The sequence below is a fragment of the Dermacentor variabilis genome, chromosome 7 (assembly GCF_050947875.1).
Source record: "Dermacentor variabilis isolate Ectoservices chromosome 7, ASM5094787v1, whole genome shotgun sequence".
NCBI lineage: Eukaryota > Metazoa > Arthropoda > Arachnida > Ixodida > Ixodidae > Dermacentor > Dermacentor variabilis.
In genome coordinates, this window is record NC_134574.1 from 165,896,122 (window position 1) to 165,918,995 (window position 22,874).

Genomic DNA, 22,874 nt, shown 5'->3' on the forward strand with positions numbered 1-22,874 from the left:
CGCGCGCAGTTTAAATTGATAACTTTAGCTAGCTTTCGCTTCCAGAATTCTTTTTAGTATTCTGTGATTAAGTGTGAAAAACACTGCAGCGAAATAAGCCACTCGAAACGATGCAGGTTCCACAGCCATGTTCTTTTTCTTTTTTTTTCGCACTCCTTCGTAAGCGCAGTAAGCGTCGCACAGATCGAAGTGGTGGTGCAGTGGAATAGTTAGTCGCGCGTTGAGTATTCCCGTAGTAGCTCCCAAGAGTGATGTTGATACTCCTTAGAGTGAGCTCTATATGTTTAATTCAATAGCATTTGCGACAACAGTAAAGTGTACTGAGCGCCTAGGTGTCCAGTTGAACACCGAGCAAGAACTTGAATTTCATGATGTCCGATTTGTCACGCGTTTATTTGTCCTCCGACAAGGCAGCCTTGCATAACACAACATATGAGAAACGGGCAGAGACGAAGTTTGTGGATGGCTCTTCAGCGTAGTTCTGTTGATGATCGGTGGCAACCGCCAAGGAAGACGAGGTGAATGCAGCGCGTGACTAAAAAGTGCGCGTGAACAAGAAGATCCAACACAAGCGGAGGTACGTACGTTTACTCCGTGGTCCTCACTGCTATATCAGCAAAAACCGCGGGTTAAGCCACAATAACGGTGGCTCCCAGGCGCAGCGGAACGTCTGTGTTCTACGAAGAACTCTGTGCTTATACGCCATTATAGCAACAGCAACAGCTTCCGGTGTGCTCACTACCATGGTTCTGTGCCTATGGAAAATTGACAGTGCTGCTGCCTTCGGTCAGCTGTAGTGATCATAAAATTATAGAAATAAGACATAGTTGCCCAGTTTTGGGGGATATATCGGGTGACCGTTTTTTTTTTCTTTATTCGTGGAGACAGATTTATTAAAATCAGCCTGTGGCAGACAGCGCAATTATTGCATCAGCTGTATTTGCTTAAACCAGCAGTATTTTACTTGTACTGCAGATCTCAGTGCCCTTGAGGTTATGTCAATGACACGCTTCTCTCGAATTAACTCTGGCAAAATACTTCTTCAGTATCATTCGTGAAATACATTGATGATTTACTGTTAAAACGAGAGTGTTGACAAGTTAACTGAAGCTATATAGCAAGAGTAACCAGACAGGCATATACGAAGATAGCCATAAAAATAATCTTTTTTAGTCTAGAGCTGCGGTAAAAAATGGCGGCGAGGTAATTTTATTGCTATTTCATCCGACAAAGCTGGTGGTCACAGTGAATGCCACTCATGCAGCGATTGCTCATTGTGCCTCTACATCGCGCTTCCCCATTCTTGAAGCAAGAAGCACCTTGAAGTTTGGCTGCCTGTGTATGTGCCTCTTCTAGAACGCAAAGGAAGCAAGTCTTTAGATGCAGAGATTAAGAGAGAGAAAGGGCGGGGGGTTACAGATGTCAGAGAGGCCGCGAGCCGCACTTGAACCCGCGAGACTTTGGTCATCCCTGCTATATATAGCACTAATAAGCTATGATCAGACAGACGCCAATTTTTTCCATTCATGAGCGTACTAAGCACGGAATGATCTTTTAAATTGGCATGTATGTTCCTTGGTGTGGCTGTCGCTCCACGGTGTGTTTTCTTCTCCTTGCAGTCACGTCGCCTTACCAACAACATGGCGCAGTCCCCGGAAAAAGTGAGTGTAGTGCGCCTTTAGCGAATCTTTAATATAAAAGTCATGCATGTCATTTGCTTGAATTTCAACATATAGTTCATTGAATGCTGCAAAAGAACACTAAAAACGCAATATAACTTCTGCAACAACTTATGCAAATTGTGCAACTTATGCAGCGAGTGTCGTCTTTTCTTGTGTGTCTTCACTGTGTCCGTGTCAGTTCACTGCTTCACCAGCAAGGTATGATGATTACTCACCAACTAGCCCAACTTTCCACATACTGATTGTGCAAGGGAGCTCGCCTAGCTTCTACAAGATGCAGCGTCAATGATGCAACATATTGCTGCCCATGGAGCCCATGGCCATGGAGGAAAGACAAGGAAACTAGGAGGAAGCGTCACGCAACAATTTGAACCCTCGTCATTAAAAGCTGGTTCATCCAGTTTTCAGAGGACTTGGCCATAACACAAAAGCTAAACGTTATTCGAAGCAGTGGCAGCTTTGTTGCACATTCATAAATACAGGTCCATAAACGTCCACAGTTTTTTTTTTAATTACAGTTTCGCTCGAAGAGCGTAGCTATGACAGCGATAGCAAGCACGCGAGGCCTGTGCCTCTGCGCAGCGTAAACAGCACCCCGGAGGCTGCATGCCGGGCGTCATATCCTACGAAACAGCGAATGTAGCAAAGCTGCGTCGTTAGAGCAGCCGCGGCATCGTGCGCCCATAGAAAATGTTCAAAGGTGTACACACACACATTTAGCGAGCGCACTTATCCTGTGTCACCTCTGAGCTGAATGCAAGCATCCGGTGGAAAAACAGCGAACTTGGCGGGGCCTTTCCCTGCGCCCTGTACAGCAACTCCTCCCGACACGCCCGCGAGACCACGTCCGTGTCCTTCCCCGTCCGTTTCCCCGTCCTGGTTTCCAAATCTAGGGGCAGTGCCAGTTCCCACCGTTTAGGGTGGTGACACGTTTGCCATTGGGGTACAAACTCCCTTTGTGAGCTGCAGTTGCCTCTACTTGACCCCTAAAAGAATGTCACGCTATCTGGAAGCCGGTCCTTGTTCAACTGCTTTTGCTCTGTGAATATAAATTCGAGAATAATTGAAAAAATGAAGCCTCATTGTTCCGGGCTAAACTATTGTCTCTGGCAGATTTGTGATATCGTGATTCCCCGTATACCATTTGCCAAGACGTTCAAATTTCATCCTAATACCAGTTACACTAGCGACACGTCGAGCAGTATATCGCGGGAAGGCCAGGAAATTTCCGTGATGATGATCGTGCGACATATGTACACGGGTCAGATTTTTGCTGGAGCTCGGCAGAGAACGCTTTGGCGTTAAAGCACGTGATAAGTCGTTGTTTCAATAATCCCGCGTGGCTGCGCTTGGTTCGTCACTTGCTTGTCTATACTGCGCCGCTCGGAAGTTGTAACACGTAGCGCATGCACTGCTAATTCTGCGGACGCACCGGGGCCAGTGTTGCCGTAGCAACAGCATCGAGGCCGAGAACATGCATAAAATTCGGCCAGCTGAAAGTGAGCGGCACGGGCTGGGCAAAGTGACGGGAGCTCTGGAGGCCAGCGGCACACTGTATACCACGAACCGAGCCACGTACAGGTATACAGGCCGTGCTGTTGCCAGGATTCAACGCCCCACATGCGCATTTCCTATGATTCCACGAGAGAAATCGCAGAGAGGACGGCGTCAGAAGGAGGCTTACTTGCGAAGACCGTCTGACGATGACGCCAATTGCTCTCTCCTATAAAGTATTTTTTCCCTGACTAGCACAATGAAAAGTTCCCTATTCCCCCCCGCCTCCCTCGTGCTATGGGAAGGCCCCTGACATGCGAGCGAAGTACGTCATGGAGCTCACTGACGTTTGAGTTGTTTTTGGTAGCCACAGAGGTATTTCTGTTGGTGAAAGCGCCAGGCGAAAGCCTTACTGCACGCATAGTCGGCAGCAAAAGTCTAGAATCGAAGTCGCCGTGTACCGATATAAGTTTCGAGTCTCCTCTAGACTACGTCATGAATGTCAGCGAAGGAGCCGGACAGTTGTCACTTGCAGCATATAATTGGCAGCAAAGAAAGCCAAGAATCGATGCCGCTGTATAACTTCGCACGTTTGAAGCCACCAATCCTGTACTGTCACACAGTATACCTCATTATAATCTCACTGATGTCGTCGTTGCCGTCGTGCTGGCAGCCACGTACATTTTTCGTCGGCGAGACGCGGTGCTCGTTTCATCTCGTTCGTGCCCTGCGAACGACTGAAGTCAACAAGAGCGACCGACGCGCATTGTTGTTGCCGTACGCGCCAAAGCGCGCGAAAAGGTTATCGTGCAATCCTTGACAGAACAATAGAGGAAGCCTATTTACTGGAACCCCCGGCGCAGGAAACGTGTTGCGCATGCGTTCCCGTATTCTGCCATTTTCGACAGTCGCAGTTTGTTCCTTCGTGCGCTTAGCATTGTACGAAACCACAATCGATTGATTGTTTCAAGGGGTTTACCGTACCAAAGCAACACCATGCAGAAATATGAAAGACGACGTATATAATGGAGGGCTCAGGCTTATTTTTTTCCAACTTGGAGTTATTTGAGAGAAATCTTTATTTTGCGGCGAATGCCAACTTGCTTATTCAAATGTAAAAGGCGGGAATGTTTTCGTGAGATTGAAACAAAATATATGTTGCGTTCGAGAAAGTCACATGCTGGCAATGTAGAAAACAAAACTTTTATTTACGGCTTCGATCTTTTTTAACGAAAATTGCTGAAAATCGGAAAGCTCCAAAAAATTGAAGGGCGAAGTTTACGAATCTGTAACATATTGCACCAAGACCAGATATCGCAGTTCCGTAAACTGCATCTTGAAGAGCTTCTAAGGCGGTATACGCTTTTAATGTATTATAGGGGGCGGTTTACAAAATTTTAATACCGTTTTTTTTTTTCATTTATTGCACCCTCTGCAGTAGCTCAGTGGCTATGACGTTGCGCTATTGAACACGCAGTTCGATCCCGGCCTAGGCAGCCGGATCTCGCTGGCGGGAAGAATGCAAAAAAAAAAAAAAAAAAAAAAAAAAGCTCTTGCGCCTACTTGATTTATGTGCACGTTAAAAGAACCCCAGGTGGTCAAAATTAATCCAGAGTCCCCTAACGCGGCGTGCCTCATAATCACATCGTGGTTTAGGCACATGAAATTCCGTAATTTATCACGAATATACGCAACTATAGTACTTGTGGACGCTGCGTGTGACTTGTTATTCCTGTGCATCCATGTATAGCAGTTGCGGTATGCGCAGAAAAACCTTCATGATTACGTGTACCAATAATCACAAGTGTCAACCAACAATTGATTTATTGATAGTTGCCCCCCCCCCCCCCAATTTTGCAGTTTTCAAGAATTTTTCTTTGAACATTGATGACATAAAGTGTAATTTCTTCCCTACGATTACTATATTTTAACTTCGTCTTTTAAGTGCAACAAACCTAATGAAAATTTGTCCTGTTGTTGTCGAGAAAAACAATTTCTCCGTTCCCTGCGCATTTAGACGGGAGCTCTCGAGCTAAATATTCAAAGTGCATCCAAATTTACGCACACATAACTGCGTGCGCCTTTTTTTTTTTTTCATTTTGACCCCCATCGAAATGCGGCGGCCGCAGTTGGGTATCGAACCCGACGGCGACTGGCTATTGGCATTTGTTGGCTGACTCAGTGGCTATGACGTCCTCGTGCTTAGCAGGACGACGTCATATCCACTGAGTCACCACGACACGTACAGCAACCAACAACGTGCTTAGCTGCCACACTTTCTCGAATTTTCTCGAATAGCAGCATAGCACACGACTGCACAAGCGAGCCCGGAGCGAGTGTTAAAACGTCACGATGTCCTGCTCTATCACGTGACCACACTTTGTGTCATGACGTCAGGACACACACCACCTTCTGAGAAACGAAACTGATGACGTAGAAAAGCTGTTACGGTGAGCTCTATCTAGGACACTCTGAGGCTTTCCAGTATTTTGTTTTTCCTAGTGTTTAGAAGTTGAAGACATTCGTTCAAAACAAAAAATGAAAACTAAGAAATGTCATGTCAGTACTCCTTCAATATTCCCGAACAAGCTCTCCGTGGTGTCATAAACTGCGACAGCACTTGTTCAGGGTTAGTTAAACATGTTTATCGATAAAGACCGATGACATTGCGTTCTAAAGTAAGTAAAGATAACGCCTCGGTCATTTGGTATTTAATTAATTAATTTATTTATTTATTTATTTATTTATTTATTTATTTATTTATTTATTTACACTAGAGGTACGTAGCAGTACTGCCCAAGCGGGAGAGGTTTTACAAGAGATGGGTTAGCTACATTTTTTTCAGGTGATGTAATGGTCGTGCATTAAGCACTATTTGCATACGAACGATTCCATGTCCTCACATGTAATAGGAAAGAATGACATGATTAAAAAAAATACCTTCGTAAGGGCTAAGTAAGGTCGTACTATTTTATAATGATTAGCGCGTGACGACTTGCGGTGCATGAAAAAAACGTACGCAACACTTGAGAAGCCAGTTTTGTCATGAATCTCGTGATACACCTCCTACATCCCACACATTTTATTGTGCAATATAACGGTGCAAAGTATGCCAGAATGGTACGAAATCCGTGGCGTCGCACTGAAGTCATCGGCGTATGTTTGACTTCAAGTTTCCCTGCTAGCACGGTCAACGCCAGTACTTTGTACCAGTCTAAAGGGATACCGCTTTTTCTTTTTTCAGTGTGTCCTTAATTAACAGTGGTTATCACTATACACATGTATTGTAAAGAACGTCCCGTACAGCATTATATACGTGCCTTGTGTCGTTTCCACCATGCCATGTGACGTTTTCCGGCCGTAAAACACTCAAGCGATATGTTGTTGTGTCTTGTTGCTTCCAAGGACGCCAAGCCGCATCCAAGTGACATAAAAGCCGCGATCGGGGAATATGAACTTGTGAGTCGCATCATATTCTTAGATGAGATATTGCTATGCCATACTTTCATTATTCGGGGAAAATTATTTTTCCACTAGAAAGCATCTCGCTTCTGCTTCCTTCGTTGAATGACAGAGTGCCGTATAGGGCAAGATACCATTCTTGCAACCTGACAAGGCAGTTAGCACTGCACCGTAATAGTCCATCTTATAGGCGTGATTCTAATTGCAGTGACGTGTAGTCTAAGACAGATGTGGGTCGTGTATTACAATGAAGCTGTAAATGTTGCTAAAATCACTTTTCGAGTCGAAAAAAAAAAACGAAGGTAGGCAAAAAATATAAGAAAACAAGTTCCGATTGAATGGTCGAAATAAAGCTACAAGTCGTATGGGATACAACTTTGCAGGGGTGCAGGAGATATTACATATCACATGTACTGGGAATTTTAAAGGCCTGCCTTGATCATGGGTGCCACAAGAAATTATCACAGCATCGCTAATTGCTCGTAACCACCCACGGTGCGTTTGATACAATTGCGGCAAGAGCCCAGTCCCCTGAGCGGGAATGAAACCTCAAATAAATAAAGTTGGCGCAATTGCGGAATAATCAGGTGAATTCAGAGAAACTAACCAAATATATTGCACTAAAACCCACTACAAACGGCTTACAAAGTGGATAATGGGCGAAAAAACACGGGGTTTAACGTTCCGAAACTTCACAGTTGGTCAGGAGGAAAACACCGTAGTGGGGGCTCCGGATTAATTTTGACCACCCAGAATTCTTTAACATGCACCGAAAGCACGGTACACGAGCAATTTTTATTATTTTGCATTTAGCCCGCATCGGAATGCGCCGGGATTCGAACCCGCTAACTAGTGCTCAGCTGCAGAACGCCATTGAGTCACCGCGGCGAGTAATGCTGGGCAAAGCCATTGGCCCGTTCCCACGTATTTAGGGTTGCGCAGTGCTTTCCTCTTGTGATGTAATATTACGTCGTCTCGTGGATAGCTAATCGCACGTGAATGCATGTGCCTATCACATTCGGCTGCTCCACAGCACACATAGGCGCGGCAAACGTGCAGCACATAAATGGCAACAAATAATGATCAATATAAAATATTGAAACATACCGTCTCGAAAAGTCTTGTTTATTCATGTCTCCCTCTTTCAGACGACTTCCCAGGCGGCGCACGCTGCTGCTACTGCAGAAGTAAGAGGCTCTCAGAAAGCGAGTGATGTATACTGTAGCCGTAAGCCATGTCACAGCCATATGAAGCCAACAGACGGTGAACCAATATAAAATACTTCCAGCGCCATGCACGCGCACAAATACACAAGGAAGTGCAACAGGGAGACAGCCGCCGCCGTAGCTCCCTTTATAGAGCATTGTTGCACGTGTGATGCGGTAGATGTGGGGGCAGAGTTCTGCCGTGCCGATGTGGGTCCGGCTCCCACCAGGTTGCAGGTTGTCTTTTCCCCTTTTATTCGCCTTATTAATGCGATTGGCATTCTTAGCCTACTTCGGTCCCTTTGTGTCTATAACTTTCTAACCTCTTTAACGCCACTGTTCGCTTAAGTAAAAAGGAAACGTTTTCCGGTGCCGGGTGAATTCGAACCCGCGTTCGCACGCACTGGTTGCGCCACTGACACCCGCGGGCCGCGAGAGAACAATCCTCTGCGCATGCGCGCAGTGGCGCGCCACCGGTGCAATCTCGGTGCAATCTCGCAAGATGGGAACGGGGGGGGGGGGGGGAGGCAGTAAGAGAGAGGATCCTGACTGTGTACACGGCTCATACATGACGCGTATACCGACGGTGGAAACACAAGAGTGTCGCTGCGTTGCTGAAAGGGTAATTGCGCATTAACGTCGGCGGTCATCGTGAGGTGAGTTCTGCCGGAATTTATTTATTTCTACGTTTCAGTTAAAAAGAACAAGTGATTTTCCCTATGTTTTCCCTGTCTTATGTTGGCTTCATCTGGTTGGACAAGACGAAAACTAGAGCCTTTCGGTTATTCCTATTCTTCTCGCTCGATATAAGTCAGAGAGAGAGAGAGAGAAAACAAGGATAGGAAAGGCAGGGAGGTCAACCAGAAGAGCATCCGGTTTGCTACCTTACACTGGGGGTGGGGGAAAGGGGAATAGAAAGAGGAATATGAGGAGAAATAGGTCAGGTTGGAACTTAAAGTTACACTGAAGAGGCAACACTAAATTAATCTGAAATGATAAAGTAAGTTTCTGAGAACCCCAGTTGTGTTTATTTGGTGAATAAGGGTTAATTACTAACGCAGTTAATGATGCAGGCTTCAATATATTGAATTTCTCGCCCGAACCACTCGTAGCGCCTGTACATAGGTGTGACGTCACAAATGTCGAACTATTTTTCGCTTTTGGGCCGTTTATACTGAAGCGGAAACTCTCAAAACTTGTTAGGCTGAGCTTTTGGTTCCCTTTGAACGTGGCGTCACGAAACGGGAGCTTCAATGTGGCGTTGCCGGTAGAGTTTCATCTTCTTTTAAGGCGAAAGCCTTGGGTAGAAAAATCCGATGTCCGGCGTTATGCACCGAAATTCTTGGCACCAAAATTCATAGGGAGTTGAGCCTGCGATCTTTGGGCGGAGTCGAACCCACGACCTTTGGTGTTAATTAAGGTGAATTAGGTCATCAATTTCATTATAGAAAGCTTTATAAACAGACCGTAAGTTAGATTCCTATGGATATCGTGAAGGTCGTGAGTCGAATCCACTAGCTTTGGTGTTAATTGAGGCGAATTTAGTTAAGACAGTCGAAATCACGACCCAACATGGAGATATGGGCGAACAGGCCTCTCCAAGTAAGATTCCAATTAACATCGTGAAGATCGAGAGTCGAACCCGCGACCATTGGTGTTCGTTAGGGCGAAGTTAATTAAAGCACATGTAATTAAGCTAGAGTTAATTAAGGCAATAGAGCCCACGACCTTTGGTGGGAGTCAAACGATTGACGTTTGGTTGGAGTCGAACCCACTTGGAAACCGGCCTTCAAGTTGGATTCCAATTGACATCATGAAGGTCGAGAGTAGAACCCACTACCTTTGGTGTTTGTTAAGGCGAAGTTAATTAAGGTACTCGAAACCACGACATTTGGTTGGAGTGGAACCCGCGACCTTTGGTCTTAATCAGGGCGAACTTAATTAATGCGCAGTCAATTAAGGTAGAGTTAACTGAGGCACTCGAACCCATGACCTTAGGTGTGAGAAAGTAATAAGGAGTAACAACACATTCGAATGCGAATGTCAGGTAATGCAATGAATGCCGCGTGAGCGCGCATGCTTCCGCCTTCATCCTCTTTAGCGTATGCTAAAGTGACTGTAAACTTTTTGTTGTGTTTTGTTTTAACTCTACTTTATCTCGGCCTTAGGTAGGCTTAAGCCTTGCAGAAATTTTCTCGTTTTCTTCTCTGGTCTGGATCATGACTGCTGTATTAGTGGTGCTGTTTGACATACAGGAATTGTAATTTAATAATACAGCTGAATTTAATGTTTCCCTTTATAGTGTGTCTAGCTTCCATCCACGCACAAAGCGCTGTGCCCCCCCCCCCCCAGCTCCCCCACACACACACATACGCACTCACATACACACACAGCAGCACCTATAGACCACACTTTTTTTCATCTAGCCTGCGCCAGGATAATGCTGCAGAAAAAATCTAAAAATACATTTAAAAATCCGCCCACAACACCGCACTACGCCAGCCCTCTGTGGATCTGCCGTGACGTCGCGGGAATGAGCGAACGTTATTGGCTGGTATATGTATACAACTTTTCAAAGTTTAACAGCAGTGTATCTGCCACTACTTCTTAAAGGGACACTAACGAGAAAAATGATTTCTTCTGCATCAGTAAATTACCTTTCTACGATGCCAAAAACACCACTCTTACTACGATAAGACTCTTGGTAAGCGAGAAAAAGCGCAAGAACGAAAGACGGGTGGCGACGCCTCCTTGAAGTTTCCGCACCTGGTCGCGGTGCCGTCATGGATTTTGATGACATCTTCTAGGACCTACTTAATTATATATTGGTACAGATTGACTACATTGTGTTCTAAAGGAACCAAATATTACACATGGCAAGTTTCAGGAACCTTCACTCGGCCAACGCAGCCCAAATGCGATAACATAGTTTAGAATCCCTGACGTCAAACTGATGTAGCGGCGTCGGGGTTTCGGCGCGGAATTCAAATACTGATACTTCGACTTTCATTTTCACATCCAATACTCAAACTATTATTTTGAAGGGACTGCCTGCGGGGTCCTCAAACAAGTGTTTGTTTGTCTAAGCTGATTCATTGTTTCTCTTTAGTGGCCCTTTAAGGTTAACAAAGCGACACTATATGTAGCCTATCCACAATACCCTTGAAAGGTAATCGACTACTGTACAGCGAAACTCAGTGCTTCTCCTTTGTGTCAATTTATTAAGCAGTGAATAAACTAAATTTTGCACGTATGGAAGCGCCCGATACACTCGCCTTTCCCTGCGTGCCTACCATTTCAGCAAATGTCGTACTGCACGCAATAGTCGTGTCCGTCTAGCCCTGAAACAAACCACGTGTCCTCTCGGATCTCTGGATCGATGCTTGTTTCGCAGTCGGTGACGGCTGCCGGCGGTGCAGCGCCCCACCTGTCACCCCCGACAACGCTGGTGCCCCCATCGGCGAAGAGCCCGACGATCGACACAGTGGCGACGCCGTTGGTGAGTAAAGCGCGCTCGGGCCCGTGCTTGTCGTACATGGAACATTGTGCTGGCGGTGGAAGAGGCAGACGACAGAGGGAATCCGCCAACAGCTTCCTCACTTTCGTTCTGCTCAATGTTTCCCAGCTTATTGGCGCGTCACTTCGAATAAACACACCGGCAGACCAAGTGGCTATGTTAGACATTGTCATGTATCCAAATTCTGCAATGGTGGTGGTTTGAGCCAATGAGAGAGGTTGTAGCAGCCCCGTGAGCCAATCAGAAGTGACGAGATGATGATTTCGACAATATGGCGGAGTTTGGCAGTATCCCCAATTTAGGTGGTGGTGATGATGATGATGTCCCCTTTGAAACAGGGCTGCAACTCGTAGTCGGCGAGCCTGCTTGAGCTAATCGGCAAAGTATGTCGCAGTCTATAGTCAGGTGCAACTTAGAAGACAGCGGCATTTGCCCCTCAGAGGCGGATGCACGCGATCCTCCTCCAATGGGCGCGCACTCTAGACTGACGTCATGAGCTGGACGGCGGGTTACCCCGCCGACGGAGAACATGGCAGCTCGCGCTTCGAACTGGGCCGAGTCGCGTCAGCGGGACTATTTCTTTAGTCGCGGAGGAAATCGGCTGCCGCTCTTCAATCATCTGGGCGGGACCTATCCTTCCTTCTTGAGTTGTACCCGACTATAGAATATTGCCTATATCTGCTTTATACTCTTTTCCGTCTTTAAAGTAACTGTCTCTATATTGTAACATTGTCTTGGTCTGTAACGACACCGACTGCATCTGTTTCATGGTTTGTTTGTTTGTTTGTTTGTTTGTTTCATCAACACCCTGAACGTCTCTTGTTTATCTCGACCGCGAGCAGTTAACGTTACCATGAGCAGAGAGACGTTAGGGAGCTCTCATTTCACGCAAGTGTGTGCTCGCATCCTTAAATAAGTAGTGAGATAAATGGATGGATGGATGGATGGATGGATGGATGGATGGATGGATGGATGGATGGATGGATGGATGGATGGATGGATGGATGGATGGATGGATGGATGGACGGACGGACGGGCGGATGGATGGATGGATGGATCCATCCATCCATCCATCCATCCACCCACCCACCCACTTAAGGATGCAAGCACATAATTGCATGAAAGCTACCTATGCATCTAATCTAGAGGACCGGGCTTGATTTAGAGTTGAGGCACCTTTGCGAATATGGGCGCGTGAGGCAGTGACGTGATCCAGCAGGCGCCTGGAAATAATTGTACTGTGAAAAAAGTGACCACAGATCCGACGCTTTCGACTTCTATTTGGTGTGTACTTGAAATTTAAGCGAGAAAAAAGAAGTCTTGAAGTCACAGCTGCCGCAGGGCTACTAGTGTGACTGGTCAAGTCACTGCCGTCATAATGAAAGCGACGGATACGGCAGCCCGAATGTACTAAATGTATATAGCTTGAGAGATGTGTTCGCATTGCGAAGCTTTCGAGACTTGACGGTGGTGCGACATGCGAAGCACAGCGCCTCTTGTACGCGGGTGGTTATGCTGCATTGCACTTCTGCTTTGCAGGAGCACAACCTGTCGAAGGAGGCGCTGTGCGGTTCGAGGGCAGCCAAGGACAGCAACGACGCTTCCATGGTAACGCCACTTGGCAGCGAATACCTTTTGCTATACCCTACGCTGCTGAGCCTAACAGAAAAGCTAACCTTTCAGTGCACAAAGGCGTGACGCAGGAACGAAAAAAAAAGATAAATAAGTACCGGTGGCGACGCCACCTTGAACTTCTGGCACTACTGCCAGTGATATCGTGGATTTTGACAGCGTCTTTTAGGGAGTAGCTTTGTTTATTGATTGAAGTGATCGATTGACGTGATTGAAATGATCTCATTTTGCCGTTGTAAGTATGCAACGTCGCTATTTTTCTATTTGATGCTAAGCAGAAATATGTACACCTAGATTTACGTGCACACGTACACTATAACGCATGTGAAGCAGGCGTACCCATATTATTTTTCCGCTTTTATTTTTTATCACATGTTTGTGTGAATCCATATCAACGCTGTCCACTGCTGCCAAAGAAAGAGATAGTCGCTTCCGACGAGCTGCTCAGCGCAGCAGCTTTTATGCGGCTGCTCCCCTCCGGCTGTTTAAGAAAACCAAACTTGAAGTTGAAAGATGGGGTTGCAAAAGAGTCAATGCTCACCATATCGAGCTTTGGCGACTTCTGCGCAGTGGCCGAACACTCGCAAAGAGTTTGAAATTTGGGACACCTCACTCACGTGCCTGTGCCGTTTTCTTTCTTCGTGCGCAGACGGCCTCTGCACTGCAGCGCGTGCTGAGCCCGCCGGGACCTGCATCTCCGCCGGCGGCGCCGCCGCAAAAGAAACTTGAGGTGGTTGGTACACGCCGGCTGATTCCGCATGGCGCGCTGTCGCCAGCCAGCGACCAGGGTTGGCGTTACTGCATATGCTGCCGTAGCATGTGCGGGCACACCAGCCAGGGTCGTACTTTGAAGGTTTCGCGTTCGTTGCACGGGGGCTTCGTGCTATTAGGACCACAGAAGCTAAATCTGTCGATGCAGCGGTTGATCCACAGTGGGAGTCATGAGTGTAGCGAGAGAAAGAGTACGCTGGGCATGCAAGAAGGAAAAATACTAGGAGGTGCAGCGTGACGTTAGGCCGCTATAGTCTCCGCAAGGCAGCCTACCCGGACGCCGCCCCTTTCCCCTTTCTGCGGATATCAGCGGGTTAGATTTTGGGAAGTGGGCCCTCCAACGTTGCCGGACCTTTCAAGGCGCTGTTTGTTTCGTGGTGGCTCTTACTGACGTCTTCGTCATGCTCCGCCCTCTCCACTCGCTCTCACCAAAGACCGAGGGTTCGAATACCTAATTAACTATATCTTAATTAATTTGTCTTAATCAACTTCATCATAATTTAGACCATATGTCGTGGGTTCGACTCCCACCAATGGTCGTGGGTTGACTGCCGTAATGAATTCTATCTGAATTAACCCTACATTTAATTAACTCTACTTTAGTTAACTGTGCCATAACATCGCGTTAATCAACACCGGAGGTCGTGGGTTCGACTCCCACCAAAGGTTGAGGGTTCGTAGCCCTTTCGGGCCATCTTGTGGTCACGCCAACGCCGACAACTGCGCCGGCTTTTCCTCCTCATGACCCGTACAGTGTCTTCGCATTAAATATATGGGGTTATATGTGAAGCACGCCGTAGTGAGGGACACCAGATTAATTGCGACCACCATGTGGTTCTTTAACGTGCACCCACTGCACGGTATACGAGCGTTCATTGCATTTCGCTCGCGTCGAGATGCGTCCGCCTCGACCACGAATCGAAACTGAGACCTGGTGCTTAGCAGCGCGACACGAAAGCCGCAAAGCCAACACGGTGAGTTTCTTCAACTGCGAAGCTTTCAGTCGGGTTCCCCCTTTCATGTAACTAAGAATTCAATGCAAGGTCCATCTACGAAACCGCATGGCACCGACGTTACTGAAATGGGCGAACACGATAGGATGACATTGGCATAAAAGGAGCGGAGAGAGAGAGGACAAACAGGGCGCGGTGTTTATTAATGCGTCAGGGTGCTTCACGCACTTTTCGTCCGTCAGTCTGTCTGTATATCTATCTGTTTTTCTGTGTCTTGCTCTGTCTGTCTCTGTTTGTCTGTGTCTCTCTGTCTGTCTGCGTCTCACCACCTGCCTCACCTGCGTCTGTCTGTCTGCGTCTGTCTGTCTGTCTGTCTGTCTGTCTGTCTGTCTGTCTGTCTGTCTGTCTGTCTGTCTGTCTGTCTGTCTGTCTGTCTGTCTGCCTGCCTGTCTGTCTGTCTGTCTGTCTGTCTGTCTGTCTGTCTGTCTGCCTGTCTGTCTGTCTGTCTGTCTGTCTGTCTGTCTGTCTGTCTGTCTGTCTGTCTGTCTGTCTGTCTGTCTGTCTGTCTGTCTGTCTGTCTGTCTGTCTGTCTGTCTGTCTGTCTGCGATGTACGTTCCGAAAGTAAGTTTCGACATTTATTTTCCCACGGAAACTTTATTTTAAAAAAAGATACACCGTGGCACATGAACTATACACCTTGCACTATTTTTCCACATAGTCGCCACCGACATTGTGACACTTGTAGCGTGCAATCAGCTTGAAGAGACCACCACTCTGGTAAAACTCGGTGCCCTGCAATTCAATCCCCCGAGACATGACTTCTTTACCATACACGATCTGTAAACATTCATGAATGACGGGCGCACTAGTCCCACGTGCCCATTCATACCGGATAACAGCACGCACTTGCATAGGGGACATTTTCTTGACAAAACGTCGTTTTGGCATTGAAGCACAAAAGTAACTGGAACACCAGTGCATTTCTCCGCAAAGTTCGGGAATTAATATCTCGAAACGGGTGTCATCCTGATAATTCGTTCCAAGTGAATCCGCCTTGCGAACTCCATGGCTAGTATTTGTAACTTGCAATAGGGGTCATAAGGTAATTACTTAAAATCTCAATTAGTTGTATTTTGTTAATTAGTCAGCGAGTATTTAAATTTTTTTTCAAGTGATGTGCGCCTCTTCGAGTAGACCAGCAAATGAGTCAGTGTTAAAAAAACATTACCAAGTAGTTTGGGTAGCTCCCTGCTGTGTTTAATGTCTCTTAAACAAATTAAAATTTACATGTACCCATGTCATCCAAAAGGTTCATTTTGGTAAGGCTTATACAGGTGTGTGTGTTTGTGTGTGTGGGGGGGGGGGGGTTAGGGGGGCCTCATGGTAGGTTTGGTACAACTAAAAAGGGGGTCAGGTACTGGGTAAGTTTGAGAAACACTGACGTATGAAGAGTTTATCGTAGCCTTGCAAGCCCACTAGAGGCCACTTACACAATTGGCAGAAACATGGCCTCCGAGATATGGCTGCGCGTGTGGACGCTTGCGTTGAAAATCTTGAAAGGAAATTGCAGAACGTGGTAGAAAGAATGTAGTGCCGCGCGAACAGACGGCGACGTTAGTGTAACCTAGCTACAGAAACACGGCAGCATGGCCTGGCAAGAACGGGTCTATATCGTCTATACTACTCAAGCTGCATTAGCCAATCCGACCGCTTCTCAAGAATGGTCTAAGTTCCGCGGGAACGGAAGTGACATTCATGTCGGCGATTGACAGAGGTCGCGCGACCGACCGTGACGGTCGGGCATAGAGCGACTCAGGGCGACCGATCTTCGCACCGCTCGGCGCGACTTGTCTGTCGCCGTGTCTCGCGAGTGATGCCTTTCACCTGTTCATGTTAAAGCCCCTTAACAAAGTAGCGACACTCTCCTCCTCCGCCTTCACTCCTCCTCGTTTCTCCTCTCTTTCACGCTCCCTCCTCGACCGTGGCGCCGCCTACACTGGTCGAGCGTAGCAACGGCGCCAACATGCGCTCCTCGCTACTCCGTAGACGCTTCAAATGGCGCTGGTGCACGGCGCGAGGGCCCACGTGATGCTATTAGGCCAATAGCGACGCGGCGTCGGCCTCGGCCAGAGCGCGCGAGGAGGAGGCGGCGTTCTTCAAAGCGTGCCGCTGCTTTACGAAGGTTAAGGGGCTTTAGTTCATGCCAGCCATGTACGCGTCAAATAACTGCCCGCGTACTCCGACGCCTCCTCCTAAGCCTCTGGTTGGTTAAGGACATTTGCTACTGCAGTCGCGCTGAAAAAGCGAGCGACGAGTGTCTGAGCGAAGTGACTGAGCCAAAACAAGGCCCAACTTTTAAGCGAGCTAAGCGCGCTTGCCTCCAGTCCGGCCGTGGCCTCTCGACCGCAGCACGGACTGAAAACTTGGTCGCGCGACCTTTGCACGTGGCTCCCCGCCTTGTGAATGGCGCTGCGTCGATAAGACCCCTGATCACGTGCCAAGATGCGACAGGAGCAACGACGCTGTTGGTGCGACGTGGAAGCTGTACAAGAGAAAGGTCTTTGCGCAAGCGCGTGGATGAAAAGATGCGATGGAAATCGACAAGCGGAAGGAGTATCTGCTGCGTTCCGTGTTTTGCGTGCAACTCTCTGGCGAGTGCGATTGACGGGGGTGATATAGCGCCCCGTTTTAATTCTCAACACATGCAGATCATCATGGGCAGCAAGCCGAAAAAGTCGACGTCATCGCAGAACCGCCTAGGACTATTTTCGCCCAGTTTCTTTGACGTAAGTGGTCCCTTTTCTTTTCTGCAGTCACACAGACGTGACTCAGCCACCGGGCAGTATAAACGGATTGCATGGTTCTATTTATACGTTTTTTACTAGGAAGAAAACCGTCGTATATAGTACGAGGAAGTTTGTCATTCATGCGTGAAAAGAATGCCGAGCCCCGTTCGGGATGAATGCAAGACCGTTTTCTGGAAACAGTTGACTCGATTTTACTTTTATTTTTCCTACCTAGCACTTAGTACTTCACGGCACATAACCGTTCCCAATACAGCATTCACTTATGTCGTCATCGCACATGACAAAAACCCAGAATGTGCCGGCACATTTACGATCCCAATCGTTATTCACTGGCGTGTGTAGTGGGCACTTGTGACCAACACGTTGAACATTATTGTGCTTTGATTTGCTTCGCGTCGTCTTGTAGAAATTGTGTTTGAAGCGTACCGAAGTATGTCGAATTGATACACGTTTATTTTTATTTTATTTTATTTTATTTACAATACTGCTAGCTAGGCGCCGTGGCAGGGCGGGGTTGACATCAGTACATATCGAAATTGTAAAACAGTAAACGTATAAAGAAAAAAAAAATGAAAATGATACCATACATGACCAGTAAATACAATTATGGAAGTACAAAGCATTAAAAGCAAGAACTGGCACGAAACAGACTTCACATAGTGTGTTGAATGAAAGCCTGAAATTGATCCACGTCGTCCTCTTCAACCCACTTATTATCAGGGTCGTTCCACTCGACTACCGAGCGACGAAAAAAAAGGAGGATTTACAAACTTTTTTTTTTTAAGGGAAGCAAAGTAAAATGACTTCTGCGTCTCGTAGCGTAGCGTAGCTTTACTTTATATAACGCTGAATTGATTATCTGTAACGATTTTTTTTTCTTTTCTACGCAGGGCATATTTAAAACAAATAGCTGTTGCGCAATGTCACTTGCGAGACTAATCTCAATGTTCACCTATAGCCAATACGCAGATTGCGTATTGTTATACGTATGTTATATATTGTTAAATAAATAGTTATAACTATTAATTTTAGTTCACATGCGAAAATAGCGCAATTCAAGCTGGGTATGTGAAGAACTCTGCTCAGCAGAAATCTGAGCTGCACCACTTTCTGCATGTACGGCACGAAAGATGATACTACAAAAAACATTGGAAAGATCAGCTTAATTTTGCCCCACACGGAAGAACACGTTGCTGGGTTAGTTGGTGCCCCCATGAGAACAAATTATCGATCAACCAATTAATCAATTAATTAATCCACTTTTATTTAACTTTTCTTGCATAACAAATTGACACTGGTGATCGAGAGGGAAAAAAAGCTTGGTTAGCTTGTTTTTGTTTAGGTACCGTCAACAATGTTTTGTCCTGTTTGGGCGGGGTAGGGGGGTGGTTGGTGAGGCTTGTCAAGTAGTCGTTTGGACTGCTTTTTATCTCGCCGACCTTAGTTTCCTAATAAAATCAAAATGCATAAAGATTGATTGATTGATTGATTGATTGATTGATTGATTGATTGATTGATTGATTGATTGATTGATTGATTGATTGATTGATTTGTGTACAATTCATAGCCATGGCCGCCGCATTTGAATAGGGACGAATGAAAAACTCCCGTGTACTTCAATTTACGTGTGTTAAAGTACCTCAGGCTCCTTGAGTGAATCGGGATGTAGGCACCGAGGTGTACCTCAGACTCCAGCGTTTCTTTGGGACGTCAAACTCCATTATTTACATTAAATGCATATTATCTCTATGTTCTCACGTTTTACATAACTTTAGATGTACGGTCATTAGCAATATTAGAAATAACGCCGAACTCATTTTCCAGCAACCATTACTACTTACCGATAGATTCGAAACTTACATGTAAACATGTAACAAGCAGCTTTCCCATTGAACACTTAATCACCTTGAACACTTTAATGGTTAATTAAATACGAAGATACTTGCCCGAAAGAGACGGCTGCAAAATGAACTCGCTCGTATACGAGGAAATTGGACCATGACAATAACACGCGCACAGCCGTTTTGAAAATGACAAAACCGGTATACAAAAGCTGCGACACCGGAGGCGGAGACTGTGGGCTACGATGGTGAGAGCACATTTGGGGCGGCATGTTCTCGGGCGATCACTTTCGCAGACAGTTTCACTCTTCCGAGATTTCCCGTGATTCGGCACCGGACGCGTCCGCGCATAGGGCCGACAGCGTTTCTGCAGGGCTGCGCCAAGCTCGCCATCTTCGCGCGACGCCCAAGGTCGCTGTCGGCCGTGTATACTTCGACGCGTCCGTTGCTGAGATTCGCGAGATCTCGCGAAAGTGAGACTATATCCGAAAGTGATCGCCCGAGAATACTACCCTTGGTAGACGGACGGCAGTAACTTTTCGTTGGCGCCGAAGTATCGATTCATTTTTTTTTAATAGAACAGAGAAGTTCTATTAAATTCGGTAACTTTCTAAATGCGGTGGCCGCTTTGTGTTTTACGTACACACTTGCAGGAGGATGACGACCTGGCGTCGACGACCAGTTCCGTCGTAAGCATCTTCAGCGCATGCTCGCATTCGATCGCGCGTTTATTGTGCGCTGGTATACATACGTCATACTGGCGCAGCATATTGCGCATGGCTCCGCAAACTGAACGACAACCGCGAATCGCATTCCCGCAGCATGCTATAGCTGTTAGGGCGCATGATCCCTTCCGCATGGAAATTTTGTTTGATAATTCGCGGTGGATCACTTTCGGCAGGTATGTAGCTACATTAACTTTTGTGAACGTTGTCAGTGGCCAAGCCAATAAACGCGCGCGGTTGAAGCGATATCCCCGAAAGTGATCCATCGAGAATACGAACCCCAGATCCTCCTTGTGTGTGTGCTTTTTTTATCCTCGTGTTTCTTGGCTTGTCTAGAGATCCATTTTCGAGAGAGGTGTACAATGTTACATGGACTCGTAACAACGGTAAGGGCGAACACGCGTCTTGCCATCGTGGCCTTGGTCAATGGACCTTTACGTTGGGCGAGGAGGAAAGGGCGCGCAGTGACAACACCCTGTAGAGAACTAGAGAGGTGTTGGCAGTGAGCCTTTCCTCCTCTCTGGCTCGTGCGATCTGGCGCCTATAGCGGCTTGACTTTGCGTGCTGCAGGACAATTTGGAGATGTTTTAGCTCGTTCTGCGTGATGTCACGTTCTGCGTGAAATTTACGTGATGTCAGTTTTTACGAGGTCGTCGAAGAAGAGGCTGCGCAAATATGCGGCGCGCATCATCAGCTGCGGTGTGTGTATAGGTGCGTGTTGTGAATTATTTTGTCTGTATCGGCTTTTATTCAACGAAGAGCATGCGGCGTCTCTGAATTGCCAGCGTGAGTTCGAAAGGCTTCTCAATATCTGATCGCTTGGCGTAAGAATTAAAACGTAAGAGTGCTCGTGCACGGACGGTCTAATGCAACCCAAAATCTACTGAAATCCAGAAAGCGCCAATCGTTACAAAACATTTGCGTCAGTCAGCGGCATCGTTCTCACGCATTTCAAGTCTGGTAGGCCTGAAATCACTATATGGCATGTCTACGTTAGCCTCTTGTACGATGCCGACGGCGTTGCTCAAGACAGCGATCACTGCAGGCATGAATGGCATGAGTGTTATCAACGTGGCATTGCATTACTGACAGGAAATTAGCGAGCGCAGAGTTTTCAATAAAGGAAACGCTAGCAAGACTGAGACGGTTATCGTTGTCGGACGAGATAAGGCCCAAAGGGTGCGAACTTTTGGTGCACACGGCTGAGTTCAAGCGCGAGCACCTTCACCCACCGACTACCGTCACTTATCTTGCGCAGTGCGCTCCCGTGGACTTGTTCAGGACCCGGGAACGGCAGGCGCGAGGCGTTAATTGCATGGATATATGTATACGTATACGGCGTCCATGACAGGTAGGTAGCGAGCACGGTGCGTGGAATACGGGAAGTGTATACGCAAGACTGATGATTACTGTAGGAGGGACAAGATAAGCGCCAAAGGGTGTAAAAAAGTTAGCATCGTTTTTCCCGTTTTTGATCGGAATAAATATCGCTTCCAGCACATTTTACACGCCGAAGCGACGACGTATGTCAAAGCGAAATTGCATATTGTCGCTCATAAGTAGCACGTGAGTCAAATTCGCCATCTCCGAATGACTCATGGGGCCCTCGTAGGGCCAACCGGAGGAGCCCTCTGATTGGTTCACTACAGTAACAGGGCGGGCGAAGCTCGGGTGAGTAGGCAACAGTTTATTTCGGTGGTGTTCACAGCGCATACACATATACGAAGGACATATAAGAGACACACAGAGTGAAAGAGTGCTGTCTGTCGGTATAATAAATGTACCTTCCGTCGCGCTATCGAATCATGAACATCTGGCCGGATTTTGAGGCAATCAACTGTGGGCACGTGCTTAAAACATGACAGCCGATGCGTCATAATCAGTCGTTCTCCACTGCCTCATTATTTTCTTTCCGTCAGCGCAGCGCTCTTTGAATACCCACCTGTCGCTTAATTTTCTTATAGTATATATGTGCTCGCTGTGAGCACCTTCACTATATGAACCAACATAGCGGAATTTGACAGTGTATACAGAATAACACCCGCAGCATAGATGAAAACTGGAACGACCTCGCATCGCGCGTTGCCCCCACCAGATGGCGTTCCGGGAGCGGCTTCGCGCTGTGCGGCTCGAGGTGATCCGGCACAAAGGCATCATCGCGGCCACCTCGGTGACGGCGTTCTGCTTCGCCACGTACTTCATCCTGGTGGCCGTCCTGATGATCATCATGTACGCCGTAGCCGACCGGCCCGAGGACCGCGTCTCCGCGCGCATGGGCTTCAATCCCATCAACATCGCGGTCACGCTCATGGCCATGGGCGTCGGATGCTCGGCGCTCGCACTCTCGCTCGCCTTCTCCATCGAGGACATTAACTGGGCCTAAGACCGCCGCCACGGGTCCGCAAAGGCGAGAAATAAAGTGCAGCCGCGGGGCTCGAAGACTGCGGCTCGAACAATTCATTGTATGCGCCGATGCGCAGGCCTTCCAGCGCACTGTGTTGTCTGTTTTCATTCGTCCCGTAGTCTGCGCTTTCATATCCAGCTTTTCTGGACACGTACCAACTAGCGCCCCAAGCGGCCCCGGCACGAAGCTAGCGCGTTTTCAATGGAACGAGCGGGTTTTTCGCGAATAACAAAAGCTGCAGGTCGATTATCAAAAAACGCAGGTGACAGACGTGTTCTGGAAGACAATCCACACGAGCCAAGTGCAGTGATCACTCTATGGCACGTAAGAATTTTGTTCCCACAGCGGTTAAAGATTTAGCAATGGAAGCCTATGGAAAC

At 47.2% G+C, this 22,874-nt stretch overlaps 1 protein-coding gene across 5 annotated transcripts; it reads left to right on the forward strand.

The window, feature by feature from the left end:
• Window positions 1–21: 21 nt before the first annotated feature.
• LOC142588462 (uncharacterized) lies at window positions 22–22,588 on the forward strand. 5 transcript variants are annotated; one of them, XM_075700226.1, is made up of 10 exons: window positions 22–577; window positions 1,620–1,661; window positions 6,582–6,635; window positions 7,787–7,825; window positions 11,238–11,342; window positions 12,900–12,968; window positions 13,642–13,725; window positions 17,426–17,503; window positions 20,019–20,054; window positions 22,186–22,588. In XM_075700226.1, the coding sequence occupies exons 2-10, from the start codon at window positions 1,641–1,643 to the stop codon at window positions 22,471–22,473; spliced, it is 774 nt and encodes a 257-aa protein (XP_075556341.1). In that variant the 5' UTR covers window positions 22–577; window positions 1,620–1,640; the 3' UTR covers window positions 22,474–22,588. The 5 variants fall into 5 exon arrangements, with proteins under 5 accessions (XP_075556341.1, XP_075556342.1, XP_075556343.1 ...); XM_075700227.1 differs by having other exon boundaries at window positions 13,642–13,722; XM_075700228.1 differs by lacking the exon at window positions 20,019–20,054.
• The last annotated feature ends 286 nt before the right edge of the window (window positions 22,589–22,874 follow it).